This window comes from Culex pipiens, chromosome 3 (assembly GCF_016801865.2).
Source record: "Culex pipiens pallens isolate TS chromosome 3, TS_CPP_V2, whole genome shotgun sequence".
Classification (NCBI taxonomy): Eukaryota; Metazoa; Arthropoda; class Insecta; order Diptera; family Culicidae; genus Culex; species Culex pipiens.
Window position 1 is genome coordinate 67,651,981 of NC_068939.1, and position 27,120 is coordinate 67,679,100.

The window sequence follows — 27,120 nt, forward strand, 5'->3', positions numbered from 1 at the left end:
GAAAGGCATCGCAAATCAGACTGGCTCAATTGTCATCGATGACAACCAGAGCCAGCCGCACCTTTACACACATACACGCACGCGAAAAAAAAACGAAAAACACACCGACGACGAACGCGAAAAAAACACGACTCGACGGAAAGGCATCGCAAATCACACTGAGGAAATGGAGAGAAAGAAAATAACATAAAAAATAAAACCTAATCACATAAAACCTACTCACATAAAACCAATCACCCCATGCACACAAGAACGCGTCCCAAGAAGCACTGCACTTTTGAAGGCATTATTCAATTATTATGTCCAATCACCCCATGCACACAAAGAGCGACACAAAAGAGACGAAAATTATCACGAAAAAACAGGACTGCGCGTCCCAAGAAGCACTGCACTTTTTCAAAAAAAAAATCATTTTAAAATTTCGTGTATTTTCTAACTTTGCAGGGCTATTTTTTAGAGTGTAACAATGTTCTACAAAGTTGTACAGCAGACAATTACAAAAAAAAATAATATATAAACATAAGGCGTTTGCTTACAAACATCATTAGTTATCGCGATTTTATCACGATTATTGAAAACACCTATTTTTTCGCATGTTCAAAAATGGAAGGGATCGTACCGCCCCTCCGTCACGAGATATCAAAAAACGGACCTCAAATTCGTGATCAGGGACAAAAGTTACCCCTAAGGATAAAGTTTCACGCCAATCGAAGAGGGGTCGGGGCAACTGCTGTGTGAGTTGGCGGAGAATTACCCACATTAAATTTCCTTTAAAAGACATGTTCCAAATTTTTTGTACAGTTGAGTAACGAAAAATGGCCGAGTTGTTAGAACTTTTTTGGTGTTTTTTTGATGAAAACTACGTTTTTTTGGAATTTTGATCAAATCGGGCATCCAATTTTACATCATCAAATTTCTATCTCATCACCGTTTCAGGCTGCAAATTATTGAAAACACCTCATTTTTCGCATGTTCAAAAATGAAAGTCGTACCGCCCCTCCGTCACGAGATATCAAAAAATGGACCTCGGATTCACGATCAGGGAAAAAAGTTACCCCTTAAGACAAAGCGTCACGCAAATCGAAGAGGGGTCGGGGCAATTGCTGTGTGACTTTGCGGAACTTACCAAAATTATAATGGTTTATTTTCATTCCATAATATCGTATTTTTTGTTGCCCAACAAATAAACAATATCTATTCCCAGTTGTGAATTCTTCAGAAATTGATATCATCAGTTCAATAAGAACAGTAAATTGAATTTAATAAAATAAAATTGAGAACTCTTGTTTTTCAAAATGTTAAGAAAATATATACTTCCGCTTGAATTTCGGAAATTACCGGGTAATTTATTTATTTTTTCGAGAAATCCCTGGATTTTTTTCCCCGGACGGGAAATTGGACGCTCTAGGCACTCGTCGACAATTGGACTTATAATCCAAAGAACGTCGTTTTGAATCTCGGGGTGGAAGGAAATTCGGTGTAAAAGAGGTGTGAATACTCCCCCATTTCAAGCCTTCGGACTTGCAAAGGAGACCGTGTTTTTAAGCGAATGATATCGTTTTTATTTGGGTTTAAATTGAATACAAAATAAAAAAAATCTTGGAACCTGAAAAATTGCGAATATTTATGATAAAACATAACAAAAAAAAAACAAAACATAACAAAACAAGACAATGCGATACGGAGTAAAAATTACAATTTTATGACCAAGTTTTGAACAAGTATTACAATGCATTCTTGCATTCAACCTAAAATCCTAAATGACCTGCATCAACCGTGATTAGCTAAGGCATCACCCCCGCTCGAACAACCAAAACAAAACGGTTGGCGTTCTCTAGAGTACTTTGACCACCATCATCATCATATGCGCCAATATTAATAGAACCCATTTGTGTTCCCTTGCGTCGTATCTTTTTTTTCCTCACGATTTCAATATTTGTTTTGCCGTTGTTTCGCGAAGAACAAGCGGAAATTCGGATAACCGCGCTCTTGACGAAAATTTATTTTCGTACCATAACTGACGGGACACGGGAAAAACTACGCTCTTTTTCAGTCGATTTTCCCGCGATATCGAAGCAAGACGCTTTTCTTTTTGGTTAAGTTAGAGTGATAATTCAAAATTTCGATATGTCCTGCTACGAAGTGACGCGGTACGGGCTAAGGGAACGCTTTGCCTCAAAAGTTGAGGATGACGTTAACGTGCCAGGTGAGAAAAAGTGAAAATTGAATTGAAAAATTTTGTAAGCGCAAAAATAACCTTCAAGTACAGATCCTTTTTTGTTGGAGATAATACGTAACCTTTTTTTCGTACATAAAAGATGAAAAAGAGTAATAAATGTGACCAAGATAAATCAAAAGCAGGAAACATATAGAACATTACCAACAAAAAACTATTGCCCTTGCCCTAAATTTCGTTAACCTTGCATTTTCCCTTAGTTTGAACCAGGGCTGCGGAGTCGGGTCATATTTCAAACGACTCCGACTCCGACTCCGACTCCGGCTTTCTCAGATTAGCCGACTCCGACTCCGACTCCGGCTCCGGCTTTTAACAAATGGTTGGCTCCGACTCCGACTCCGACTCCGGCCTACCAACTCTAGCCAACTCCAGCTCCGACTCCGACTCCAGCTTTCAACAAATGGTTGGCTCCGACTCCGACTCCGACTCCGACTCCACAATTTTTTAAATGTTTCAAAAGTTAGTTAACTATTATTAGTGAATTATTTTTAAAACATTGATAAATAGGATTATTTAAATACTCTCTAAGCATCATATTTTTCTCAAGAAAAATAAGTTAAGTAAAGTAAATAAACGGAAAAAAAGTTTGTAGGTTACAAGTTTTATACGTTATGGAAACAGAAATCAAAAATTATCTTCAGTTTTAGAGGCATTTTGAGAAGAACAGTTTTGTAAGTAAATTTGGATTTATTTGCTTAACCTCAAATTTGAAAAAAAAATTTAAAAGCTGATAAATTTAAATATTAAATTGTTATTTTTGAATGAATAACTAAAAGAAACCTGGCCTTAATGATCTATTGAACATTAAAATTCAATTTGCTCACTTTCAGGCTGACATTGGTAAGAAGCACAGTGACAGGCACCTTGTTTTTAAATGACAATTTTAAACGAAACATTTTTTCTTGTTTTTTTTTCAGACGTACATGGACATCACGCCATGGCTGAAGGAGATCATTATTGCAAATCAATATATCTAAACAATTTCTTCGTGGAAAGGACGCTTAAGATGTCCTCTTCAAATATCTGTGACATGGAAAATATTTTACCCTGGAATTTTTTAATTTATTTTTATTTTAAAATTTTATATACTTTGAAAAGGAGGCGCACGATACTTCGTGAATCTTCACCTAAAACGAAGCTTTATGAATGATCTTGCGCCTCCATCAAAATATATGAAAAACTTAAAATATAATAAAAAACAAATATCCACAAGTAAAATATTTTCTAGGTTACAAATATTTCATCTTTTTAAGGTACATTGATATGCAATGATTATCACCTTCCGTCATATTGGCGTGGGACAAATAGTATGAGAAAATTCGTACCAGTTGATAATATTTTGATTTTGTTTTTTTTTTTATAATATTTGAAAAATGAATTAAAATCCTATATTTTGTTCTACACATTTTTTTATTAGTTCATTTTTGTACTGAATTCTTGAGATTTGTTCAACGATAATTTGCAACGATATCAAAATAGTTTACCTTAAATCAACATCAACATCAACAATCAATGATTATTTCAAAATTTGTTGCAGCTTGTTTTGATATTTTTTTTAGTTTCAATTATTTTAAATGCACCACTTTGATTTTCTTGTACTCAGTTATAAAAAAAATGCGCATGTTTAGTTCCAAGTAAGAGATTGTTATTATCGTTGATTATTTGTTACAAAAGTTAAACTGTCAGTGACTTTTTTCGATTTGCAAAAACAGTGATTACTATTTTTAATCTGTTTATGTACCTCGTAATTTTTTCCTAAAACATGATTTAACTTAAAACTTCCAAGACATATGCCATCGGGGTAAAAGATGACTGTGTGTTTACTTTTTTCAGAAATAACTGGATGAAATTTGGTCAAATTTGAATTGAAAAGGCACATAAATATAGGCAAAAGGAAGCATTCAAGAATCAATTAGATATGTCTGACTACATAACCAATATTTTTTATTATTTTTTAAATTATGATACCACATACTTGGGTAAGAGGTTATCATTTAGTGATTGTAGTGTAATAACACAATTAGAGCTTTTCAATCACAATAAAAAGTTTCAAAAACATAATGTCATCTGATAAATCAATTAAAAATATAAGATGTTTTGTAAATTAAGCTGTTCTATAGAAAATACTGAACAATAAAAAAAACATATTTTTTGTTAAATTTAAGATAACTCCGGCTCCGACTCCGGGTTATCAGAAATCTTCGGCTCCGACTCCGACTCCGACTCCAGCTTTTAAAATTTAGCCGACTCCGGCTCCGACTCCGACTCCAGCTGTTCGAGTTTTGACGACTCCGACTCCGACTCCGACTCCAGGTCCCCAAAAAGACCCGACTCCACCGACTCCGGCTCCGACTCCGACTCCGACTCCACAGCCCTGGTTTGAACCCAGAGAGTGAAATTTTCACGATCAGCAGTAGTTATCTCAGCTGTGCCGCTCGTGCCACGGTTGTTCTCAGCTCAGCTCGGCAGCTCGGAGCTATTTTACGCGATCTTGGCGTGCGTTTCAGACTGACTGATGCTACTTGAGATTTATTACGCCGGCTCTCGATTGAGAAATCTCGAAGCAAGCTTGACATTAATCGGGTACAATTTCGCGGAAATGTGCCTCTTGAACTCAAATTCAGCAATTGCACAGCGTTTTATTAACCAAACATTTTTTAATTATAATTTTAAATTTCTTTGCTTGAAATGTTTGAACAAAATAATTGTAAAGAGCAATTCCAGCTCAAATCGGGATTTTTTGGTACTTTTGTACCCGACCCTCTCCGATTTCAATGAAACTTTGTAGACATGTTTTCTTAGGCCTATATAAGCCATTTTTGTATATATGGAGCCAGTTTCACTTGAAAATACCATTTGAGAAGGGCGTAAGTTATTTAAATATTTTTGAATTTTGTAATTGGGTAATTCTCCGCCAACTCACACAGCAGTTGCCCCGACCCCTCTTCGATTTGCGTGAAACTTTGTCCTAAGGGGTAACTTTTGTCCCTGATCACGAATCCGAGGTCCGTTTTTTGATATCTCGTGACGGAGGGGCGGTACGACCCCTTCCATTTTTGAACATGCGAAAAAAGAGGTGTTTTTCAAAAATTTGCAGCCTGAAACGGTGATGAGATAGAAATCTGGTGTCAAAGGGACTTTTATGTAAAATTAGACGCCCAATTTGATGGCGTACTCAGAATTCCGAAAAAACGTATTTTTCATCGAAAAAAACACTAAAAAAGTTTTAAAAATTCTCCCATTTTCCGTTACTCGACTGTAAAAAATTTTGGAACATGTCATTTTATGGGAAATTTAATGTACTTTTCGAATCTACATTGTCCCAGAAGGGTCATTTTTTCATTTAGAACAAAATTTTTCATTTTAAAATTTCGTGTTTTTTCTAACTTTGCAGGGTTATTTTTTAGAGTGTAACAATGTTCTACAAAGTTGTAGAGCAGACAATTACAAAAATTTTGATATATAGACATAAGCGGTTTGCTTATAAACATCACGAGTTATCGCGATTTTACGAAAAAAAGTTTTGAAAAAGTTGGTCGTCATCGATCATGGCCGTTCATGGTCACTCGCGACAGACACGGACGACGAAACAAAGAGAAACGCAAAAAGTAACTTTTTCAAAACTTTTTTTCGTAAAATCGCGATAACTTGTGATGTTTATAAGCAAACCCCTTATGTCTATATATCAAAATTTTTGTAATTGTCTGCTCTACAACTTTGTAGAACATTGTTACACTCTAAAAAATAACCCTGCAAAGTTAGAAAAAACACGAAATTTTAAAATGAAAAATTTTGTTCTAAATGAAAAAATGACCCTTCTGGGACAATGTAGATTCGAAAAGTACATTAAATTTCCCATAAAATGACATGTTCCAAAATTTTTTACAGTCGAGTAACGGAAAATGGGAGAATTTTTAAAACTTTTTTAGTGTTTTTTTCGATGAAAAATACGTTTTTTCGGAATTCTGAGTACGCCATCAAATCGGGCGTCTAATTTTACATAAAAGTCCCTTTGACACCAGATTTCTATCTCATCACCGTTTCAGGCTGCAAATTTTTGAAAAACACCTCTTTTTTCGCATGTTCAAAAATGGAAGGGGTCGTACCGCCCCTCCGTCACGAGATATCAAAAAACGAACCTCGGATTCGTGATCAGGGACAAAAGTTACCCCTTAGGACAAAGTTTCACGCAAATCGAAGAGGGGTCGGGGCAACTTTTCCCGATTTCGTGTGAGTTGGTAGAGAATTACCCAATTTTAAAATGACTGTATCTCGAAGCCATTGCATCGTATCAAAAAGTGATCGAAGACAATTTTTTAGGAAATTGAACGGGCTTTCTGAAAACAATACACTGAAAGAAAAAAAAACTACGCCACTTTTATGAGAATTTTGGATTTTTATGTTTAAAAGTCTAATTTAAAGGTGATGTCACGATTTTTTTTTTTCGTTCAAAATTTTTGAGGAAACAGCCTAAGATGTTACAAAAAGGCTCACAAAAAATGAAGGATGGTGTGTCTCTCCTAAAAAAAATACAAAAATCATGTGCTAAAACTGCAGTTTTTTGAAAAGTGTTATAAACGTCAAGATTTTTAAAATCCGATAGTGAGAATCAATTTCCCAGACAATTTTACATAAAAAGTCTCCATATTGACCATTGTCCTATGTCCAATCCTTTTGAAGGTATAGCGGTTTTTAAAATAAAAATGTTGAAAAAATAGGTTTATTGGTGGTTTTTGGCAATTTCTATATGACAGACTTAATATTTCAGTCTCGTAAATATTTTTACCGGAAAGCTCGTCCTATTTCCCATAAGTTTGCCTTTGACAGCTTTTCAATTTGACTCATCTTAATATTTACGTAAGCTTTTTTACTATCCAGGTTTCTACCACACTGAAAAAAATATCTATTTTCAGTTATGAGCAATGTTATTAAACTTATATCTGAAAGCCAATTCCTTCTTCCTAGAATAGTGCCCTACACATGCTGATTCCTTTTGGTAACGATTATCCCGTTCCCTGTAAAGTTATGGAAATCGTCATTAATCAATGATTGCCAACTAAGACGTCAATGACTGTGCCACAAAATTATATAAATTTTGAAGCACAATTGATTTAGATCAAAAATTCTTTCAGTGGCTTCAAGAAGGCAACCGGCACATGCTGATTCCTTTTGGTGCTGAAATTCGTTAAATTAAATTTAATACAGAATATTTTATAGTGATGATCAATTTTCTTCGAAAATGATCAACGGCTTCACCTTAATCGCATTGCTCGTTGCCGGTAAAAAAAAAGAAGTCTCTCGTATAGAAATTGCCATAAACCACCAAAAAATCTATTATTTCACCATTTTTATTTAAAAAACCGCTATACCTTTCAAAAGGATTGGACATAGGACAATGGTCAATATGGAGACTTTTATGTAAAATTGTCTGGGAAATTGATTCTCACTTCCGGATTTCAGACCATTTAAAAAAAAACAGTTTTAGTACACGATTTTTGTATTTTTTAAGGGAGAGACTATCCTGCATTTTTCGTGAGTCTTTTTGTTACATTTAGGCTATTTCCTCAAAAATTTTAAACGAAAAACAATCGTGACATCACCTTTAAATGTGACTTTTAAACTTAAAAATAAAAAATCTCATAAAAGTGCCGTAGTTTTTTCTTTCAGTGTATTTTTTTTTTCATCCAATTTCCTACAAGTTTGTCTTTCACCACTTTTTGATACGATGCAACGGCTTCGAGACACAGTCATTTTTAAATTACAAAATACAAAAATATTTAAATTACTTACACCCTTCTCAAATGTTATTTTTTAGTGTAACTGGCTCCATATACGTAAAAATGGCTTATAAAATGGCCATAATCTCAAAACATAAAAACACAATTTAAATCGAAATAAAAACTTAAATTCCTTTTTTTAACTGGACTTACTCTAAAAAAACTTGATTTTGTCGAAACATCGGAACAACTTAATCGAAAACCACAACATTATCCGAGCTAATCCTGCAAAGTTATCAGCAATTCTTTAAAAACTTTTTGTCAAGACATCGAACAAAAATGCAGGCTTTTTTTGTCATGCTAAATACAACACTACAACAAAATTTTTAATTGATTAAATTTCACCTTCCAGTCTACAACTGGGTCCCCTGGTCGGCCGACGCCGGCGTCCATCCGGCGAATGCCGTCCGCGCCGGAACCGACACCGACGGTTCGGAGATCTACGTGGGCCGTGCGGAGCACTACGGCGAGATGCTGCCGGTCAAGTTCCTACCCAAACGTCGGGTGGCCTACGTGTCCCAGGGTGGGATCGAGTTCTTCAAGGCACACTTTGAAGTGCTCACCGGACTCAGCTTCACCTGGGTTCCTGCCGTGAACGGAGAAATTCCAAAGGGTGCCGTTTTCGTCGGCAAAACCACCCACGGTGAACCCATGTACATCGGACGGGGTCACCTGGACGGAAGCGTGACGCCGGGAAAGGTCCTCAAAAGCCAGGGCTGTCTGTACGTTCCGTTTGGTGGATTTGAACAAGCGACCTCCAAGTACGAGGTGCTGGTCGATGGAGGAAAGTGTGAGTTGAGCTGTTCTGTTCTGTAGTGTGAAGGAGGTGAAGTTGACCTTTGTTTTAATTTTTCAGCCCAAAAGCAAAGCGTCGGAGGCAACTGGGTGCGGGCATCGAGCAAGGGTCCGGTTCCACCGGGTGCCCTCCAGGCCGGTTACGACAGTGACGGTTCTCCGATCTACCTGGGTCGTGTGTTCCGCTACGGCCAAGTTTTGCCGGCGAAGGTCATGCCCCGCAAGCAGATGTGCCACACCGGTGACCAGGGGCTCGAGTTCGAGATGACCGAGTACGACGCCCTGTGCTGTGCCAACGTGTCCTGGGTGCCCTTCCGCGGGGTGTTCCCCCTGAACGCGATCGAATGTGGCCGCGATCAGTACGGCGAGAAGCTGTACTTTGGACGGGGACAGTTCAGCGGCAGCTTGACCCCGGGAAAAATCCTTGAGAATAGCAAAGTCTGCAAGATTCCGTACAACTTCAAGGAGTACACGCTGAGGGAGTTTGACATTCTGGTGGACAACAGCAATCCGACGACTCGCTGCGCTCAATCTTGTAAGTATTGTCCAACTGGCTAAAAACTCAACCATCCTAACAGTTCTCAATCCGCAGTGGACTGGCAGCCGAGCACTAACGCGTCCCCACTCCCCAAAGGCGCCATCCTCGGTGGATACGACAAGGACGGAGCACCGATCTACGTGGGCCGCGTCACGTACGAAGGAAACCAACTGCCGGCGAAGGTCATCCCGCGTAGACGGATGTGTCGCACCTCGTACAAGGGCAAGGAAATCGAAATGAGCTCGTACGAGGCGCTGTGCAACACCCGGGCGTCCTGGGTGCCGTTCAGCGGAAGGATCCCCGCCAAGGCGATCGTCTGTGGCCGCACCATGTGGGGTGAGACGGTCTACATTGGGCGCGGTTACCACAAGGGCGCCATGATTCCGGGCAGGGTTATGGAGAACCAGCGCGTGCTGATGGTGCCCTTCGAGTGGAACGAAATTTCGCTGACAGAATTTGAAATTCTGGTCGAAAACTAATAACGATTTACGATATCCTGTGTTTAAGTTTAACAGCTGATTTGCTGGAAATAAAATAATTATTTGGAAATGTAATCACAGTCACACAGTCTGATACTGATTCTTGGTAAATCATACAAGTCTACAAATCATACATTGAGTAAAGGAGTCATTCGGACAGTGTTCATTTGGTCGATTCAATTCCGTATTCACTCGGCTTTTGCATTCATTCTGTCCAATTCAAAGTGGAACGAGCTATTTTGTTCACAGCCGAGAAGCGACGACTAGAATTTATTTTTTTACACTAATTTTGGTCTAGATATTAATCCTTTCATTGTTTGCTGAAATCACATGAAAACAAATATTTTGATTCGTTATCGTTATCGTTATTTCGATAATTGTATCAGTTCTATCGACAAAAACTCATTTTTTAAATCTTATTTTTATTTTAGGCAGATGCAAATATTTTTCAAAGTTTTTGTCCCTCGGCTCCGGCCGGATTTTAGGAGAGGGCAAAAAATTAAAAAAATATTTATTGAAATAAAAAAGCCATAGTTTCAACATTAGCAAGGAAAAAGTGTTTTAAAATGCATTTTCAGTAGTTTCGGTGTTTTGCAATCATAAGTTTTCTATACAAATGTAAAAATTGACGAAAACAATTTTTTTTCCAAAAAAAACTTTTCGCGGTAGTACTTACTTTACTTTACTTACTTTATCAGCAACAGGTCTATCGACCCAACGCTGAACTAATCGAAGATTTCCAGGATGCTCGATCTTGGGCCGCTCGTCTCCAGTCGCCCACAATGTTGGCCGCTCTTGCATCTTCGTCGACTGCACACAGCCAACGCGTACGAGGCCTTCCACGAAGCCGACGACCCCGTCCAGGTTCGCTACTGAATATCGTTTTAGCCGCCCGTTCGTCCGACATTCTGGCTACATGTCCAGCCCACTTCAGCCTGTCGTGCTTGATGACTTTTACGATATCAGCATGTTTGTAGTCTTGGTACAGCTCGAAGTTCATGCGCCTGCGCCACCGGTCTCCTACTTGCTTGCCGCCGAAGATAGAACGCAGGATTCTCCGCTCGAAGACCCCAAGTGCTCTCTGGTCAGCCTCCTTTAGCGTCCACGACTCGTGACCGTAAAGAGCTACAGGGAGTATCAAGGTCCTGTACAGCGTGATTTTCGTAGGCGTCCTTAGGCTGCGGGACCTTAGCTGGCTACGATGACCGTAGAAGGCCCTGTTTGCAGCACTAATCCGCCGTTTCACTTCGCAGCTCACATCGTTGTCGCACGTCACGAGTGTACCAAGATATACAAATTCATCCACCACCTCATATCTTTCTCCATCTATTTCCACCTCCGAAACACCATCACCTGCACTGCCACGCGCTCTGCCAGCAACCAGATACTTGGTCTTGGCAGTGTTAATGGTCAGTCCGATCTTCGCAGCTTCCCGCTTGAAAGGGACGAACGCCTCCTCAACTGAACGACGGTCGATACCAATAATGTCGATGTCGTCAGCGTATCCAAGCAGCATGTGCGAATTAGTGATGAGTGTTCCGTTTCTTTGCACGCCTGCCCTTCGCGCAGCACCCTCCAACGCTATGATGAACAGTAAGTTCGAGAGAGCATCGCCCTGCTTCAATCCATCCAACGTAACGAAAGCTTCAGATGTCTCGTTGGCTATTCGCACGCTTGATTTTGCTCCGTCGAGCGTTGCACGAATCAGTCTTATAAGCTTCGCCGGAAAGCCGTGTTCTACCATAATCTTCCAAAGTTCGTTTCTTTTGACCGAATCGTACGCCGCTTTGAAGTCGATGAACAAATGGTGTGTTTGCAGGTTGTACTCCCGGAACTTGTCGAGGATTTGTCGCAGAGTGAACATCTGATCCGTCGTTGACCGACCCGCTCGAAACCGCACTGGTATTCGCCGACAAAGGTCTCGGTCATCGGTCTCAGCTTGCTCCACAGGATGCGGGAGAGTACTTTGTACGCTGCGTTGAGGATTGTGATGCCTCGATAGTTGGCACAATCGAGTCTTTGCCCTTTCTTGTAGATTGGGGTGACGAGCCCGTCTAACCAGTCGGTCGGAAGCTGTTCTTCGCACCAAATGCGTAGGATGATTTGGTGCAGAATCTCGGTCATCCGCGTACCCCCGTGCTTGAAAAGTTCGGCCGGAAGTCCGTCCTTTCCCGCGGATTTCCCGTTCTTGAGCTCTTTAACAGCCTTAGCTACTTCCTCCAACGTAGGCGGGTCCACAGCTTTTCCATCTTCCTCAACGTGTATCCTGTCCTCGACGATTCCCTCTCGTGCCTCACCGTTCAACAGCTGCTGGAAGTGCTCCTTCCACCTAGCCGCCACCGCAGTCTTGTCTGTCAACAGGTTGCCTTCCGTGTCGTTGCACATCACAGGGGAAGGCGTGGTTTTCCTTCTTACACCGTTGACAGTTGCGTAAAACCTCCGCTTATCGTTCGCGTTGTACTGTGCTTCCGCTTCGGCAAGTACCGTTTCGTCGTACTCCCGTTCTTTTCGGCGGTGGATTCGTTTCTCTGCTCTTCGCAACTCACTGTATCGCTCACAGTTTCGGCGCGTACCCTTAACGAGCATACGCTTCCTGGCCTCGTTCTTCTCGTCCGTCACTCGCTGGCACTCCGCATCGAACCACCCTTTGGGTTTGCGTCCTCTGGTCGTGCCGATCACTTCGGTAGCCGTTGTGTTGACGATGCTCTGGAGGGCTCCCCATTGCTCGTCCAGGTTACCCGTAGGCGCGTCCTCGTTGATCCGCTCGTCAAGCTTCCGACTGTACTCTGCAGCAACGTCGCTGCTCGCGAGGCGCTGGACGTTCAACCGCGCTACCCTCGCAGTCCGCGGGGTCAGCACGTTCGACAGCCTAGCTCGGATTTTACACGCTACCAGGAAGTGATCAGAGTCGATGTTCGGTCCTCTGTACGATCGGACGTCCATCACGTCCGAGAAGTGTCGACCATCCACCAAAACGTGATCGATTTGTGTGCACGATTCGCCATTCGGGTGTCGCCAGGTGTGCTTCCGAATGTTCATGCGCGCAAAGAAGGTGCTACAGATAGCCATTCCTCTGGCTGCGGCGAAGTTGACCAAACGTAGGCCGTTGTCATTCGTGCGAGGATGAAGGCTCTCCTTGCCGATGACAGGATGGAAGAAGGCTTCCCTTCCGACCTGCGCGTTTGCGTCTCCGATGACTATCTTCACGTCGTGTCTTGGGCACTCTCCATAGGTCTTGTCCAGACGCTCGTAGAAAGCGTCTTTCTCGTCATCGGGCTTGTCGTTCGTCGGCGCGTAGATGTTGATCAGGCTGTAGTTGAAGAATTTGCCCTTTATTCTCAACACGCAGATCCGGTCATTCACCACCTTCCACTTGATGACTCGGTTCTTCTGATCCCCAATCACTACGAAACCGACTCCATGCATCGCCTTTTCGCCGCCACTGTAGTAGATGTGGTACTTGAAAGAGGTGTTGGCGATGGGGTCCACCGCCGTGAATTCTCGCTCTCCATGACCGGGCCATCGAACTTCCTGGATGGCGGCCACATGCACGTTCAGCTTGTGCAGCTCCCTGGCAAGAAGGCCAGCACGTGCAGGATCTTGGAGAGTTCGAACGTTCCAAGTACCGAGTTTCCAATCGTTGTCCTTTTTACATCGCCTGGTCTGATGCCGATTTATCCGTCCTGAATTTCTTCTTTTGTTTTTCTGAGTTAGTGTTTCGCTTCGGTATGCCGCCTAACCAGGGCTGCGAATACCTAGTCTCGGGGTGGGGCTGCCACCTTGCAGCTTCTGGGACCCAGCTGCGGTTTTCTCTCGACACCGTAACGGGGGCTTTTGTCTCGAAGCCTAACGGTACAGCTACACCCTCCGAAGAGGGTGGAGCCCCCCTTACCCTGTCAGCATACTACCAAAGTTTCCACCGGGGGTTGGTTACCCGATCTCTGCAATGGTTACTAGTATCCCGGCCAGCACCGCGGGGAGGCCAGGGTATCGGAGTTACAGGACAAGAGGCTAAAGGACCACTTGGTGGGTCTATTTTACCTACGGTACATAATGTACCTATGGTACGCGTTGTCCAGTCGTTCGCGGTAGTAAACATCGAAAATTTCAAAAATTTCAAACATTTTTAAATTAATATGCTAAAAATGATTCTAAATGATGAGGAATACAATTTAAATTGATTTCAGCTGATTGCACTTAAATTTCGATTAAACTTATGAAGTGTTTTGAACAAATATTTTATTTGCCCCCCGATTTTCGGGCCAATTTTCAAGGGGGGGAGACAAAAACTTCAAATAAAATTTGTACCAGCCTTAAACAATCAATATCATGTTAAATTTCCGATGTAGTAATTTTCAAAGCATAAATACCAAAAAAAAATCCCAAAAATCCGTGTTTTGCGAAAAAACTCAAATATTCATTATTTTAAACGATTCGAAATTTTGCATGCATTTTCACTGTTTTTAAGTTTTTAAGTTTTTTTTTTATGAATACTGAATGCTGTATTCCTTTCCAAATACTACAATTTTCATGGCTTGCAAAAAAATATGCTTTTTCACTTTTTTTTATTTTTTAAATTTTATGTCGCCCCCTAGCCAAGGTCGAGGGACATAAACTACAAAAAATATTTACAACGGCCTTATTAGATTTTTGAAAAATACTAAACTTTTCACAAAATATCATATTTTTTAAAAATACTTTTATTTTACTAATTTGCAATATGTATGTCATACGATTCAAAATATTGCATTTTCAGTATTTTAGAGTTTTTGGCAATAATTAACCAAATTTGCACGAAATACCGTATTTTCTTAAAACACTTAAATTTCCATAATTTGTAAATATGGGTATCAGGCGACTCGAAATTTTGTATTTTCATTATTTTTGAGTTTTTGGAATTAAAATTTAAATTTTTCGAGAACACTCAAACTTTTAGAATTTTCAATATGGGTTTCAAACCAAGTAAAATTTTGTATGCTTTAGCAATAAAAGAATTTTCAATATGGGTTTCAAACCAAGTAAAATTTTGTATGCTTTATCAATAAAAATGATTTTTTTTAATGAAATTCTAAAAATTTAAACAAAATACCGTAATTTTTGAAAATACTCTAATCTTTCTAGTTTGCTATATGGGTATCAAACTTTTTGAAATTTTGTATGCTGTTCACTCTTGCTAGAGTTTTTTTTGAAAATGACTCAGTTTTTCACAAAATGCCGTATTATTCGAAAATACTCAAATTTTAATAATTTGCAATATAGGTATCAAACGAAACGAAATTTTGTATGCTTTTTCACTTTGTTTAGAGTTTTTTGTATAGAGTTTTTTTTTGTAAAATATTTAAATTTTAACCCTCTCCCACCCATGTTACTCCAGAGCACAAGCAAAGTTACAGTGCGAATTGTAAACAAAAATTGGCCAATTTTAAGGAAATTAACCACCTAGGCATATGAGCAACAAAATATTCAGGAGCATATTTTTCTAAATTACAGAAAAAATCTTGTTGAAAACAAAAGTTTATAAACGTTATGACTATTCAAGAACAAGACAAAACATTGTTATTAAACCGATCGTTTTGTAATTTTCCTTATTTTTACGATGAGCAAGCAGCTCTGGTCGTTAGAGGGTTAACAAAATACCGCATTTTTTACATTACTTTTGAAAATTTCCATAATTTGCGAAGCTGAGTATTTTCGAAAAAAATGAATTTTGAAACTAAGTTCTGAATATTGATCAGCAGTGCGGTGCTTGTGGGACGCGTAGTCCTGTTTTTTCGTGTTATTTTCCGTCTCTTTTGTGTCGCTGTTCGAGTGAAGTGCATAATTGGCAAAGGGAGCGCGTGGTCGTAAAAAACTATTCGGAGTGAAAAGTGATTTTTTTTTTGTGTGTGCCTTTTGTTTCGCATTTTTGTCGTGAATTGTGATATAGTTTTCGATAAAAACGATCCGAGTTCGTTAGGTTTATCGCGTAACAAAATTATTTTGATTTATTAAGAACGTCGTGTGGTGCGCGAGTCTTTTTTGTGTTGAAAAGACCTTCCCATAGCTCCGTAGCTCGGAGGGCTCGACGTCGGTTGTTTGTGTGTTAAGCCCTCTCCATAGCATCGTAGCTCGAGAGGCAACGAAAATCAATACCTTATCTAGCTAACAGAAAGAAGATAGGAAGGCACTTGATGATTGAGTTCATCGCGTCTATTCCGTAACAAATTCATGAACTAAATAATTATATAATTAAAAATCAGACTACGCTATCATTGCAGCATTGCGTTTAACACCTCATTTTATAAATAAATATTATTTGGTTTTATCTTTCCACAGCCGGCTGTCTAAGATTAAACCATTTCATTAAAAATTTAACAACAGTTAAACGGAAAATGTCTCATCCGCAGCAACCGATTGTTTGCCTTGAGAAAAAAAAATACTACTCAACAAACACTATGATTTTAGGTCGCATCATCATCTTCTATGATGAATCCTGACCAAACACCCTATCCTACTAACCAATTTTCAGGTTCCTGGCGCTTGTGGGGTGTAAGCACAGAGTAAATCAGCTGCCCTAGTAGCAACCTGCGCTAACTAACATTCCCGTCCCTTAAAATCGAGATCTACAAACTGACATGGCGGGCGCCGTTGGTGGCCAATGACTGTTACCTATTCGCAACTGATCTTGTTCTGGAAATCATGGTGTTTTATCTTTTCAGCGCATTCATACATGCTGTTGATAAGGGAAATACCACTCGATAGTCGAAGCCTATGATCAGTAGTGCTGAAAGGATATTACGGTTCTGTTCAGCAACGGAGAAGGACAACCATGGGTGGTCTCTCATGCTCATGCTCATGCTCATTTTGAAAATAAGTTCTGAATATTGAATTGAATTTAAAAGCGCTTGCTTGCTGTTCAAACTTAGACAATTACATGAATATGGGCAGAAAATCTGCTCTGTGAATATTTTGAAGAGGTATTTGTAATTAACATTTGAAAACCACATTTTATTTCGATCCACAATACCCGCTTCCACCCTAAATACCTGTGCCCACGTGCACACGGATCAGATTAGGCTTCTTCTGCAAAAGTACGAAGAATTGCTCTCAAAGCGTTAGCAAGACGCAACTCTGTCACTTCATTCTACACTAAACACGTGCTCAGATGTGCTTGTTGAAACGATTAATAGCCACGCGTCGTTAAGGTAAGTTTCGTTGAAGGTGTTTCATAAGGTGTCACTTTGATTGTCCAAGAACTGTTATTATTTTGTACGTATTTGTTAATGATCTAAACATTAATTGAATCGTTACAGATAACTGAGAATGATCCAATGTGTAATTTTATTCATATTAAATCTTCTGATTCACTGTGACGGCCAAGCTCACATAACTCCACTGGACGCGAGACCGTTTATTTCTCAGTTTCGTAATTTTCGAGACTTGGCCCTTAACTTACTTGGTGATATTGGAGACAATGGGCATAAGATTGAAGTGAATCACAACAATAGTGTAGGTATTACAAATAAATTACAAGCAAATGTTTGATATAAATTGATCAATTTCACAGCGGTTACAACCTCAATTTCCGGAAGACCATCAATTTTTCTGTAATACTACCGGGATGCGGAGCTCAGAGGTGCCATCGTCGGTGGACAAGCTTCGGCCAGGAGACATTGACATAGTGGGAGCCATAGGCGATTCTCTAACGGCTGGAAATGGGGCCATGGCCACGAACCTGCTGGAGGTGATTGTCGAAAGCAAGGGACTTTCCTGGTGTAACGGAGGGCAAGGTACGTGGAGGGAGTTTCTCACGTTGCCCAACATTCTGAAAGAGTTTAATCCGAATCTGTACGGTTTCCCAAAGAAGGATAGCGTCGCAACAGAGAAATCATCACGCTTTAATATCGCTGAAACCGGTGCAATGTCGCAGGATATTCCAAATATGGCAAAGAATCTGGTGAAACGGATGCTCTCTGATCCTAAAGCTGACGTTGAAAATCACTGGAAGTTGATAACCATTATGATAGGATCGAATGATTTTTGTTCCAACATCTGCTACCTAGATCCTCCGGAAAAAGCTTTAGAGTTTCATGAGCAAAATTTACTGGAAGTGTTGCGATTATTTCGAGATCGCTTACCACGCTCCCTCGTGAATCTTGTAGCCACTCCTAGTAAGCTATAATCATGACCTTATCTTTACATTCAACTCCAAACCCCAAATTTACCTTCCCACAGACGTCAACATCCTCACCCAACTCAAGGGAAAACCACGCCGTTGTGAGGTGCTACACTTGCTGGAATGTCCCTGCTTCCTCGGAGCTCGTTTCGCCGGACAAAGACAACGCTTTGTACAAATCATCGAGCGCTGGAATGCCCTGCAAGCCAACATTGCCAATCGCGAAGAATTTCACACCAAGTCCGATTTTGGCGTCGTTTGGCAACCCTGCCTCGCCAACATTAGCTTTCCCACAACTCAAAATGGTGATTCCGATTTCAGCTACATGTCCTACGACTGCTTCCACTTGAGTCAGAAGGGATATGCCCGAGCGGCGAATGGCCTGTGGAACAATATGATGGAACCGGTGGGGCAGAAGGCTCACGATTGGGTTGACGAGTTTTCTGTTTTTAAATGTCCCACACCGGAAATGCCCTTCATTCGTACGAGGGGAAATAGTAATAAAAAATAAATTGGGTGAGATTTTGTTATCACATTTAATTGTAGTTGTTTTCAAATAACTGGTAAAATATAAAATAAGTATTGAGAAGACAAAAACAATCTAAAAAATGATTTTTTTCCAATGTTTTGTGTTATAGAATACAAAATAGGGGAAATATATCCATTCCCAGCTTACTAAGTGGTCGTGTCTGAATCATGCTGGATAATCTGGAGTGTTCCTTGAAATTTACTAAAACCATGTACACCAACCAGTAGAGCTGCTTTTTGTGAGCATTTCTTTTTAAATTGACTTTTAGTAAAAGTTATTCTTATTCCTTTTCAAAACCTTTTACAAAAATATTTCCCAACTGTATTCTGGTCTGACGAGAATGCACTGAGGCCCGCCCATTTTTCTATTGTCGGCTGAGTTCTTTTTTCCTTCAGCGCTCTTTTGTGTCTGCCTAGTGGTACAATTTGTCACAAAAAAATGGCATTTATAGAGAGAGTTTCCTGGTATCACTTGCTCATTCATACACGCGCTGCTGGTGGTGTTGGTGGCCAGCCCAGGTTTCGACATCCTTTGATTAGAATCGGTCAAGTGACTCAGTTCGTTTGGTTTTTGCCTTCCTCACCTTACTGAGGAAAGGCTGTAAAATCACTCGAAAAACGAAATTCTTAATTTGACCTCCTAAACCCACCTTCATGTATACAGTATGTCAAAAAAGTATTTACACCCCTTGGGCACTTTGCACATTTTGTGATGAAACATGTAAACAATTTAAAGTTTGACAGGAACCTAGAACTATGTTATGTTCAGAAACTTATGACAAACATTTTGCTACAAAAAACTCATGAAAAGATGATTTCTATAAAAAGTTATATAACAAATACTATTACGAAAATAAAAAAGGTGCAAAAAAAGTTTGTACACCTTTCGAAAAATTAACATAAATAATGTTATTTGTTGACAAATCACCATAAATCCAGTCTCCCAACTCCAAATAGGCCTTGACTGATTAAATAAAAAAATTGGATTGAATATTAAGTTTACTAACTACTTAGTATAAAAGTTTATATAACTCTGGAAATTCTATATAAAACTTATCTAAACTTAATTTTGCAAACTTTTAATTCAACTAAATGTCAATATATTACCATAGAATTGCTAAATAAACATTTTGGAGTGGATATAACACCGTTTTGGGGGTATTTGTATCGATAGAATAGATTTTTCGTTGGAATTTCGTACCAACCGGCGGATTTTCCGACGACGTAATTCCGGGTTGGTACGAAATTCCAACGAAAAATTTATTCTATAAGAGGAGGATAAGAGGAGTACAAACAACACACCAAACCAAGCCTACTCCGGTGGAATCGCTGGCGGCGGTTGGACTCGCAATCCAAAGGTCGTCAGTTCAAACACTGGGGTGGAAGGTTCCTTGGAGTAGAAAGAGGTTTGGGTGCTCTCCTCATTCAAGCCTTCGGACTCCTAGGTTCGAGCAGAAACTTGCAATAGAGACCACAAAAGACCCGGGGGTCGTCAATGTGGATGGTTTGATTATTATTTTTTTTTTGATTTTGACATATCGACTCTGAATCAAAATTCTGGACAAATGTCTGTGTGTGTGGTGGGATGTTGATAAAAAACTGGTTGGAACTGGCTGAACCGATTTGGACCGTTTTGGTCTCATTCGATCCGTCTTGGGGTCCCATATGTCGCTATCGAAAATTATAAAGTTTAGTTAAGTACTTCAAAAGTTATTCTAAAAAAACTATTTTATCAAAAGTCTAGAAGATTGTAAAAAGGGTGGTTTTTGTATGAAACCCTGCCATATTACACATTTTAGAAAGGTATTGAAAACGAGTTCAAAAGATTGAAGATCTGACGACCCTATCAAAAGTTATAAGCACTTAAGTGTTATTTATGAACTTTTTAGAGGTTAGATCTCAGATAATTTGATGCAAACGTTATCCGGATCGATCATGCGACCTGTCTATTTTGGATAGCATTACCCTCTAAATGTGAGGAAGGCACCAACCACCTAAGGGGTGATTAATTTTGTTTTTTTTTAGGACTTGGTAATTAATAACATGTTTCTGGATTATTTTTCAAGTGTGTGGCTAAACTATGTTCCTGTTGCCGGAAGTTGGAAGCTGGGAGCTGAAAAGACAGAATGTGTAACGTATGTACGGCTGTAAACATAAACAAAGTAGCCTTACGTTTTTTTTTTTTTTTGTTGCTGAAGTGACTTGTTTTGAAACATTTTCGATCTTTTGATGTTAAAGTTTTTGATGAAAAATTAAGTGCTTTTTTTTTTGTTCGTAGGCTTAACGTTGAGCGGCTAAAAGAGGCCCAACGTGACAAAATACGGTATTAATGGTAGTGATAATAGCGGAGTAAGATTATTCTATATGTGCCATTCATATTTACTGATAATTCGTCACTAACATTTCAAAAAACGTCATAAACTTAGGTTTTGCGTGATTTGTTGACTTCGAATACCTTAAAAACTACATGCCATCAACTTTTTTATTCCTGACAAAATAATTTATAGATCGATTACAATACTTGCCAATTATTGATATAATTTTGCGAACAGTAAATTGGTTCCACATTGACAGTTTTAAATTGAGGCAGCTTTGCTTTAATTTGATCTTGTTGGCCAGTAAATCGCATGTTGGTGGTAAATTTATGACTCAAACAGTTATTTTTCATTAGCTGAAAATCGGTGTTTGATTAGAATAGGTATATTTCCCCTAAGATATAAATGCGATTTTTCGAACAATTGTAAAGTTTGGAAAAAAATTGCCTACTTTTCATCTTAACAAAACTGATAAGTGCTTGTTAACATCTACTTGAGTGCTGAAAATAACAACTTTTCAGCACTTGTTGAGTAATTTGACGGTTCTATCCCATTCCCCAGATTGACCCATTCCCCAGAATACCATTCCCCAGAATGCCCCATTCTCCAGAATGATCCAATCCCCAGAATGACCCATTCCCCTGGAATATTTCTGGAGTTTTTTTTTAAAGGACCAATAAACCAAATTTTCAGTTTTTGCTTTTTGGGTGTTTTCAATACCCCCTGACTCAAGGCGGTTCTAAAAACACCCAAAAAGCAAAAACTGAAAATTTGGTTTATTGGACCTTTTCAACAAAAACTCCAGAAATATTCCAGGGGAATGGGTCATTCTGGGGATTGGATCATTCTGGAGAATGGGGCATTCTGGGGAATGGTATTCTGGGGAATGGGTCAATCTGGGGAATGGGATAGATCCGTCAAATTACTCAACAAGTGCTGAAAAGTTGTTATTTTCAGCACTCAAGTAGATGTTAACAAGCACTTATCAGTTTTGTTAAGATGAAAAGTAGGCAATTTTTTTCCAAACTTCACAATTGTTCGAAAAATCGCATTTATATCTTAGGGGAAATATATCTTAGAGGAAATATACCTCCTGATTTAGAATCTTGCAAAACATGTTATGCACGCAGAAAAATAAGGCATTTTTTAATCAACAAAACGTTTTGTTGATTTGAAAATCAAGTTTTTTGTTGAATCAACGTTAAACTTCAAAACAACTTTTTCAAAACTACAAAATATTTTTTGTGGAATTGAGAAAATCAAGGTTTGTTTCAACGCAAAATCGGCGTTGATTATATTCAACAAAAATTTTGTTGAATCAAACCTTGTACAGGCTGATTCTACAAAATATTTTTCTGCGTGTGTTTCATTTGGTATAATGCCAATTAGCACCCCGTTTGGCATAACATAATTTGTCATAATGACGCATAATGGTCAATTGGCATAATGATGTTGAATTTTCACCATTAATTCAATATTGGAATCGCGAAGACATCGTGACTTGTGATAACTGCTGACACTAATTAATTTTTTTTTTCATTCTTTAAGAAGGGAAAACTCTCTTTACTATGAATAACTGCTAAAGAAAAATTCAACTTGTGTCAGCATGCTACAGTTATCACAAGTCAAGGGCGTTGTTCTTTAAAGAAGGCAAAATTCAACTTTAAAAGGAAAAATAAAACTTTTGTCAGCAGTACTGACAGACAAGAGAGTTTTCCCTTCTTTAAAGAAAAAACCTCATCTTTAAAGGGAATATTCAACTTTTGTCAGCAATTATCACAAGTCAAGAGAGTTTTCCTTTCTTTAAAGAAGGAAACATTTAACTTTTATCAGCAGTAATCACAATAAAGGCGAAATCCGAGCACTTCACACTTCAAAACTGTTCACTTTTTGAAATAAAGTACATTCATAATTAAAATGAAACTTTTCTGGGGAATGGGTCATTCTGGGGAATGAGTTTCTGGGGAATGAGTTTCTGAAGAATGGGTCATTTTGGGGAATGGATTTCTGAGGAATGGGATTCTGGGGTATGGGATAGAACCGAATTTGACACTTTTTATGAAACAACATTCAACAGGTGAAACAAACGTTTCATTGAAAAAAATTCAAACAAACAAAAGATGTTTCCCGAAATTACTAAAAAAGTTGTATTCAACGCATTGCAAAACTTGATTTTGACTACCCAGTGTCACCTAATAAGCCATCATTTTTCAACTCGCAATATGTCGAAAAATACTGATTAAATTTTCAATTTCAAAAAAACTACTTCGAAACCCACGAGTTGCTGTTTTGTACGAAGTACATGCGCACTGGATTCACAATCCAGAGGTCACCGGTTCGAATCCCGAGGCGGACGCAAAAAATTCTAAGTGTAAATATAGGTTTTCGGTGCCCTCTCCCCGTGCCATACCTTCACACTTAGGAGACCCGCCTGTGGATCCGTTGACGAAACCGCAAGGTTTAAGAGGGCCACATTATAAGGTGTTACATCGATTCCGTTCCGTTTTACATACGCAGTGTTCATGTGCGAAATAAAACTAGCCAAAAAGAGCCACAACAGCACAGATGAACGATGTTATTCATTAGTGGATTTCAGTTCCACAAGTTTACTCGAAGTAGGGGAACTATACCTTTTCTCAGCCTATTTCTATTATCGGCCTATCAGCACTTTGATCATGAATTACAGCTTTCATAAAGTGTTTTTGACTGTTCCAAAGCAATAAATAGCTCAAACAAAAGTGAGCAAGCAACTCTCCATTGTTGATACATCTGAAAATGATGATTTTATAGCGGAAAACGGCAAAAGTGATGAGAATTGGTCGAACGGCTTAGAGTGATTAAAATGAGCATATTTCCCCTAGTTTGAATGAATGCTTTCGAATTCGCGATCGTTCGTCGTTCGTATCCACCACGTGCTCGGTCGGCTTTTGCTTCGTGAGAGAGTTTTTGTATTCTCTCTTTTCCAACGCAACGTGAAACGTACAAGTACAATCGAGGTGATTGATACTTCCTTCACCTTCATTAAACCGTTGAAACAATTAAACGTGATGAGTAAGAAGTTTGTTCAAATTTGGCAAAAGTGGTCGATTTCATGATTCTAGCTGATTTTTTCGTACAACTTTTGAAATGCGATATTTCATCATTTCATCACTATGAGAAAACATTTCAACAAAAACGTAAGCATGCAATTCTCGTTACGGTTATTGACAGACGTGTTTGCGTCCGCGACGAAGGAGCTGTTTACTCACCTACCTATCACTCATGAACTTCCTTTTCGCGTCATATTTCCAGACCACCGCAATCAGACGCAAAGCTATTCTTAATTGAATTACCGAGTCATGCTGATGATGATACACATATGAGGTGTGCAGGCAGGATAATTGTACGTTTTCAGCCTGGGAGATGCTGGTGCCAAAGAGTTCAACAGCATCACTTGAACCGGCCAGCGTCTATCATTTGTGGCGGTTGCCGATCCTAGGGCAGACGCGGACACGTGTGCGACAATTGCAGTTTTGTGATTCTTAATAATCATGGATTGACCTGCCCCCTCAGATCGAGGACCTCCTTGAAGCTGACACCCTAGCACCGTATCATTAATCAGGCATCTGGAGTATCTGAGCTAGGGAGAAGAAAAAACACTCCATGACAGCTAAAAGCACAATCTGGAGGTCACGTAAGTGAGTTTGATTCATGGTTGCGATCGTTTGAACAGTGTCTGAATAGAAGTTACTTACTGTGCAAGATTGTTCACACTTAACTTGCTAATAGAATGATGCTGCTTGTTTAAGTATGTGTCTTAAATGTTTATCATAGTTGTATAGCATCATTCAAAAAATGAGCAGTTCTCTCAGATTTCGGTCATTCGTTTTTTATGTATTTTTTAATCCGACTGAAACTTTTTTGATGCCTTCGGTATGCCCAAAGAAGCCATTTTGCATCATTAGTTTGTCCATATAATTTTCCATACAAATTTGGCAGCTGGCCATACAAAAATGATGTATAAAAATTCAAAAATCTGTATCTCTTGAAGGAATTTTTTCATCGATTTGGTGTCTTCGGCAAAGTTGTAGGTATGGATATGTACTACACTGAAAAAAAATGATACACGGTAAAAAAAATTTGGTGATTTTTTATTTAACTTTTTGTCGCTAAAACTTGATTTGCAAAAAAACACTATTTTTATTTTTTTTTTATATGTTTTAGAAGACATCAAATCCCAACTTTTCAGAAATTTCCAGGTTGTGCAAAAAAATCTTTGAGCGAGTTATGAATTTTTGACTCAATACTGATTTTTTGAAATAATCGAAAAATTGGTCGCAAAAATTTTTCAACTTCATTTTTCGATGTAAAATCAAATTTGCAATCAAAAAGTACTTTAGTGAAATTTTGATAAAGTGCACCGTTTTCAAATAAAATCCATATTTAGGTGACTTTTTTTTTTAAATAGTCGAAGTCTACCATTTTTTAAAATTAGTGCACATGTTTGCCCACCTTTGAAAAAAATATTTTTAAAAAGCTGAGAAAATTTTCTATATTTTGCTTTTTTAGAACTTTGTTGATACGACCCTTAGTTGCTGAGATATTGCCATGCAAAGGTTTAAAAACAGGAAAATTGATGTTTTCTTAGTCTCACCCAAACAACCCACCATTTTCTAACGTTGATATCTCAGCAACTAATTGTCCGATTTTTAATATTAAAATATGAAACATTCCTGAAATTTTTCGATCTTTTCGAAAAAAATATTTTCAAAATTTTCAAACCAAGACTAACATTTAAAAAAGGCGTAATATTGAATGTTTGGCCCTTTTTGAAATGTATGTCTTGGTTTAAAAATTTTGAAAATATTTTTTTCGAAAAGATCGGAAAATTTCACGAATGTTTAATATTTTAACATTGAAAATCGGACCATTAGTTGCTGAGATATCGACATTAGAAAATGGTGTGTTGTTTGGGTGAGACTAAGAAAACATCAATTTTCCTGTTTTTAAACCTTTGCATGGCAATATCTCAGCAACTAAGGGTCGTATCAACAAAGTTCAAAAATGCAAAATATAGAGAATTTTCTCAGCTTTTCAAAAATATTTTTTTCAAAGGTAGGCAAACATGTGCACTAATTTTAAAAAATGGTAGACTTCGACTATTTAAAAAAAAAAGTCACCTAAATATGGATTTTATTTGAAAACGGTGCACTTTATCAAAATTTCACTAAAGTACTTTTTGATTGCAAATTGGATTTTACATCGAAAAATGAAGTTGATAAATTTTTGCGACCAATATTTCGATTTATTGAAAAATCAGTATTGATTCAAAAATTCATAACTCGCTGAAAGATTTTTTGCACAACCTGGAAATTTCTAAAAAGTTGGCATTTGATGTCCTCTAAAACATATAAAAAAATAAAAAAAATTAAAAATAGTGTTTTTTTGCAAATCAAGTTTTAGTGACAAAAAGTTAAATAAAAAATCACCAAAAAATTTTTACCGTGTATAACTTTTTTTCAGTGTAGTCCATATCCATACCTACAACTTTGCCGAAGACACCAAATCGATGATAAAATTCCTTCAAAAGATACAGATTTTTGAATTTTTATACATCATTTTTGTATGGCCAGCTGCCAAATTTGTATGGAAAATTATATGGACAAACTAATGATGCAAAATGGCTTCTTTGGGCATACCGAAGGCATCAAAAAAGTTTCAGTCGAATTAAAAAATACAAAAATTAAAATTTAAGAAAAAAGACCGATTTCGTAGAGAATTGCTCAAATGGCAAAGAAATTTGTATGTTTCCAGTTCTAGTAAACCGACTTAAAAACGTTCTTCTCTTTGTCTATTAAAATTGGAAAATTTTCTAGAACTAAAAACTAAAAACTAAAAACTAAAAACTAAAAACTAAAAACTAAAAACTAAAAACTAAAAACTAAAAACTAAAAACTAAAAACTAAAAACTAAAAACTAAAAACTAAAAACTAAAAACTAAAAACTAAAAACTAAAAACTAAAAACTAAAAACTAAAAACTAAAAACTAAAAACTAAAAACTAAAAACTAAAAACTAAAAACTAAAAACTAAAAAACTAAAAAACTAAAAACTAAAAACTAAAAACTAAAAACTAAAAACTAAAAAACTAAAAAACTAAAAACTAAAAACTAAAAACTAAAAACTAAAAACTAAAAACTAAAAACTAAAAACTAAAAACTAAAAACTAAAAACTAAAAACTAAAAACTAAAAACTAAAAACTAAAAACTAAAAACTAAAAACTAAAAACTAAAAACTAAAAACTAAAAACTAAAAACT

General features: G+C 38.1%; 3 protein-coding genes across 3 annotated transcripts; 2 read left to right on the forward strand and 1 right to left on the reverse strand.

Annotated features, from left to right (window-relative positions):
• The first annotated feature begins 2,039 nt into the window (after nucleotides 1–2,039).
• On the forward strand, nucleotides 2,040–9,909 carry LOC120420923 (uncharacterized). The gene is made up of 4 exons (XM_039584052.2): nucleotides 2,040–2,206; nucleotides 8,366–8,803; nucleotides 8,870–9,343; nucleotides 9,401–9,909. The coding sequence occupies exons 1-4, from the start codon at nucleotides 2,128–2,130 to the stop codon at nucleotides 9,823–9,825; spliced, it is 1,416 nt and encodes a 471-aa protein (XP_039439986.1). The 5' UTR covers nucleotides 2,040–2,127; the 3' UTR covers nucleotides 9,826–9,909.
• Nucleotides 9,910–10,531: 622 nt separating this feature from the next.
• LOC120420918 (uncharacterized) lies at nucleotides 10,532–13,728 on the reverse strand. Its single transcript, XM_039584045.1, has 3 exons — nucleotides 13,718–13,728; nucleotides 11,710–13,396; nucleotides 10,532–11,659 (listed from the first exon to the last, which is right to left on the reverse strand). Exons 1-3 carry the CDS (start codon nucleotides 13,726–13,728, stop codon nucleotides 10,532–10,534), a joined length of 2,826 nt encoding a protein of 941 aa, XP_039439979.1.
• Nucleotides 13,729–17,344: 3,616 nt separating this feature from the next.
• Nucleotides 17,345–20,012, forward strand: LOC120420927 (phospholipase B1, membrane-associated). Its single transcript, XM_039584056.2, is given in 4 exon segments — nucleotides 17,345–17,975; nucleotides 18,040–18,477; nucleotides 19,797–19,838; nucleotides 19,841–20,012. Coding segments are annotated over 4 exon segments (1,098 nt in total). The 5' UTR covers nucleotides 17,345–17,425; the 3' UTR covers nucleotides 19,909–20,012.
• Nucleotides 20,013–27,120: the final 7,108 nt, after the last annotated feature.

Bases quoted from the DNA above. Each gene is read 5' to 3' on its own strand.
- LOC120420923 (XM_039584052.2), top strand. From the start codon at position 2,128: ATGTCCTGCTACGAAGTGACGCGGTACGGGCTAAGGGAACGCTTTGCC. The intron at 2,207-8,365 runs GTGAGAAAAAGT...TTCACCTTCCAG, and splicing joins GGATGACGTTAACGTGCCAG to TCTACAACTGGGTCCCCTGG. The intron at 9,344-9,400 runs GTAAGTATTGTC...CTCAATCCGCAG, and splicing joins GACTCGCTGCGCTCAATCTT to TGGACTGGCAGCCGAGCACT.
- LOC120420918 (XM_039584045.1), bottom strand. The intron at 11,660-11,709 runs GTCGGTCAACGA...ATCCTCGACAAG, and splicing joins ACCAGTGCGGTTTCGAGCGG to TTCCGGGAGTACAACCTGCA.